Below are 2,526 nucleotides of genomic sequence, written 5' to 3'. Positions count from 1 at the left end.
GGTGAAGGAGGAAGGACTCGAGCTCCTCAGCGGTGCAAGAGCAGGGAGGTCACCGACGGCGGAGGAAAAAGGGGCTGAAGTGCAAAACAAGGAGCTGGAGAGGGGACCTGGGAGGAGGGAGCCGGCTTTTCCCGTGATGCCGAGTGGCACGGTAAGGCCACGACTGGCGTGGAAGCCAGGCCACCTCCTGCTGGCCGGTGTCACGCTCGCCCGACGGTGGCCGGGTGCTGCCCCGTGGTTTGTCCCAAAAAGCTCTTCCCCAGCCGCCCGGCATCGCTGGGAGGGCACCGTCCCCGGCTCTGCCGCAACTTTCTTCCTCCTGGTGGCCGTGTGAGTGGGACAGCATCCTGCTCCCGCGAAGCCACCGTCACGGTGTCGCTTCCCAGTTCAAGTCCAAGCCCGGGGCACGTGGCCCATCCCCGCCGGCGGTGCCGCCGTGGTTCCCCCGGTGCCCGTGGCGCTGCCCGGCTGGGGAGAGGGGCTCAAGTCGGCGTTTCTCATCCTCCTGGGCGAGCGGTGGCTACACCTCGGTGCAGTACGCCGTAGCGCTGGGGGAGACAGGAGAGGGATGTTGCTGGAAGGGAACCGGCCGCCTCGGGAAGCGATGGGGAGGGGTGGAAAAATCCTCCAGGTGGGAACGGGGCCTTTTGCCAAAAATAAATGGAGGAAGAGCAACACCGGCGTTCGTGGGGGAAATCCCTGCCTGGGGGAAATCTCGCCGGCAGCGGGATGGCAGAGCCTGAAAGCTGCGGCGTGGGGGTGCTGAGCCCCACTCGCCTCTGCCCCCACCCGGGGTTTGGGGTGGGGGGGCCGTGGTAACAGATGATAGGACGAGGGGGAATGGTTTGAAGCTGCTCCAGGGCAGGTTTAGGTTGGACATTGGGAAAAACTTCTTCGCCGAAAGGGCTGTCAGGTTCTGGAAGGGGCTGGCCAGGGGGGGGGGCCGGGATCCCTGGAGGTATTTAGAAGAAGGATAGATGAGGTGCTTAGGGACAGGGTTTAGTGGTGGGATGGCAGGGGTGGGTTAAAGGTTGGACTCGACGATCTTAAAGGTCTTTTCCAACCAGAATGATTCTATGAGTCTATGAAGAGGGATGGGCTGAGCCTCTCCCAAAGCGGGGCTCAGTCCCCGGAGGATGGCGGCCCCAGGGTGGCCCAGCCCGTGGCTCTCAGCTGCATTGGTTCTGCTGCCAGCTCAAAGACTTTTTGTTTTTTGGTTTTTTGGGTTTTTTTTTTAACAAAGCTTAAATGGAAAATTTGGGCAAAATGGCTCCTTGTTTTTACTTGGAGCTTTTCTCTTTCTGAAGGAAAAGCCAAAGCCAAGCAGACCCTTCCACGGGGGGAGCTCTAGCACTCAATGGCCTCAGGTGGGACTCATTTCGGTGGCCTTGAGAGCCCAAAAACAGGGCACCTGGGCTAGCAAGCTGGCCCCGGGGCATGGAAGGAGGTGGATCCTCGTTTATGGGTAATGCTGCTCATCTTAAAAAGAGCTCAGGTGGGAGAGGCTGGGCTGAAGGCTGGGGTGGGGGGAAGCTACCCCAAGAAGGGGTGATGGAGGAGCTGCCCTGAGGACCGGGGCTGGCAGCCCCACCTTCTCCATGCTGGCAGCGGAGCGTGCCAGCCCGGCTGTGGGGCTGGGGGGGGCTGCGTCCCACAGCCAGGCATGTCCCCGGGGTGGGGCGGGGAGGGGCTGTGCCAGCACTGGGCACCACAGCCCCTGGTGCCTTCGCAGCACTGCCCACCTCAGTTCTCGATGAAGGTTGCTGTGCTTTCTGCCCAGAAATTCATTCTTAACCCGCTGGGGGACATCGGGGACGTACCAGGCTGCAATCAGCTTGACGCACAGAGCCACGTGCTGCGGGAAGCAGAGGGAGCCGCCGCGGGCAGCGAGGGGCTCCCCGGGACGCCGGATGTGGCCCATGCCAGCGGCACGGACCTGACCCCTTTCCCACTGCCACCACTACCCCCCCGATTGCCCCGGCCTCCCCCGGTGCTCACCTCAAAGAGGATGAGGAAGGCAAGCCGCGCTGCGAAGATGTGCCAGAACTGGACCGTGTAGCTGTAGTCATCGGCGTTCCTGTAATCCCGGTACCTGCAGCACAGCCCCTGCCACCCCCCCCCCCCGATTGCCCCGGCCTCCCCCGGTGCTCACCTCAAAGAGGATGAGGAAGGCAAGCCGCGCTGCGAAGATGTGCCAGAACTGGACCGTGTAGCTGTAGTCATCGGCGTTCCTGTAATCCCGGTACCTGCAGCACAGCCCCGTCGGTGCCAGCCCAGGCTCCCCGGTGCCTCGGCTCCCTCCAGGGGGGGATGCTGAGAGGAGCCCCGGTGGCTGCCCCCGAGCCCTGCTCTGCCACCAGCCCCTTCCCCGGCTGCAGGTGACATCCCTGGATGTCACGGAGAAGGGCTTGGGAATGCTACCGAGCCAAGGCCACGGGCGGCTGGTTACCTGCACTCCTTGATCTCCTCCCTGAAAAAGCGCGGCAGCGTTTCGGGCACCTTCGTGTGCGGCTCGAAGTCTCGGAT

General features: G+C 63.1%; 1 protein-coding gene across 1 annotated transcript in view; it reads right to left on the bottom strand.

The window, feature by feature from the left end:
- Nucleotides 1–489: 489 nt before the first annotated feature.
- ANO9 (anoctamin 9) overlaps nt 490–2,526 on the bottom strand; it is a 16,010-nt gene continuing 13,973 nt past the window's right edge. The window contains exons 19-22 of the mRNA XM_035893056.1: nt 2,450–2,524; nt 2,153–2,246; nt 1,743–1,855; nt 490–548 (exon numbers count right to left, since the gene is read on the bottom strand). Coding sequence (XP_035748949.1) covers nt 521–548; nt 1,743–1,855; nt 2,153–2,246; nt 2,450–2,524 — 310 coding nt within the window. The 3' untranslated portion in view covers nt 490–520. The remainder of the gene's footprint in view (nt 549–1,742; nt 1,856–2,152; nt 2,247–2,449; nt 2,525–2,526) is intronic.

The sequence above is a fragment of the Egretta garzetta genome, unplaced genomic scaffold (genome assembly GCF_000687185.1).
Source record: "Egretta garzetta isolate BGI_Z169 unplaced genomic scaffold, ASM68718v1 scaffold904, whole genome shotgun sequence".
Lineage (NCBI taxonomy): Eukaryota > Metazoa > Chordata > Aves > Pelecaniformes > Ardeidae > Egretta > Egretta garzetta.
Note: the sequence above shows the minus strand (reverse complement) of the source record. Positions and strands in the feature narration are given on the sequence as shown.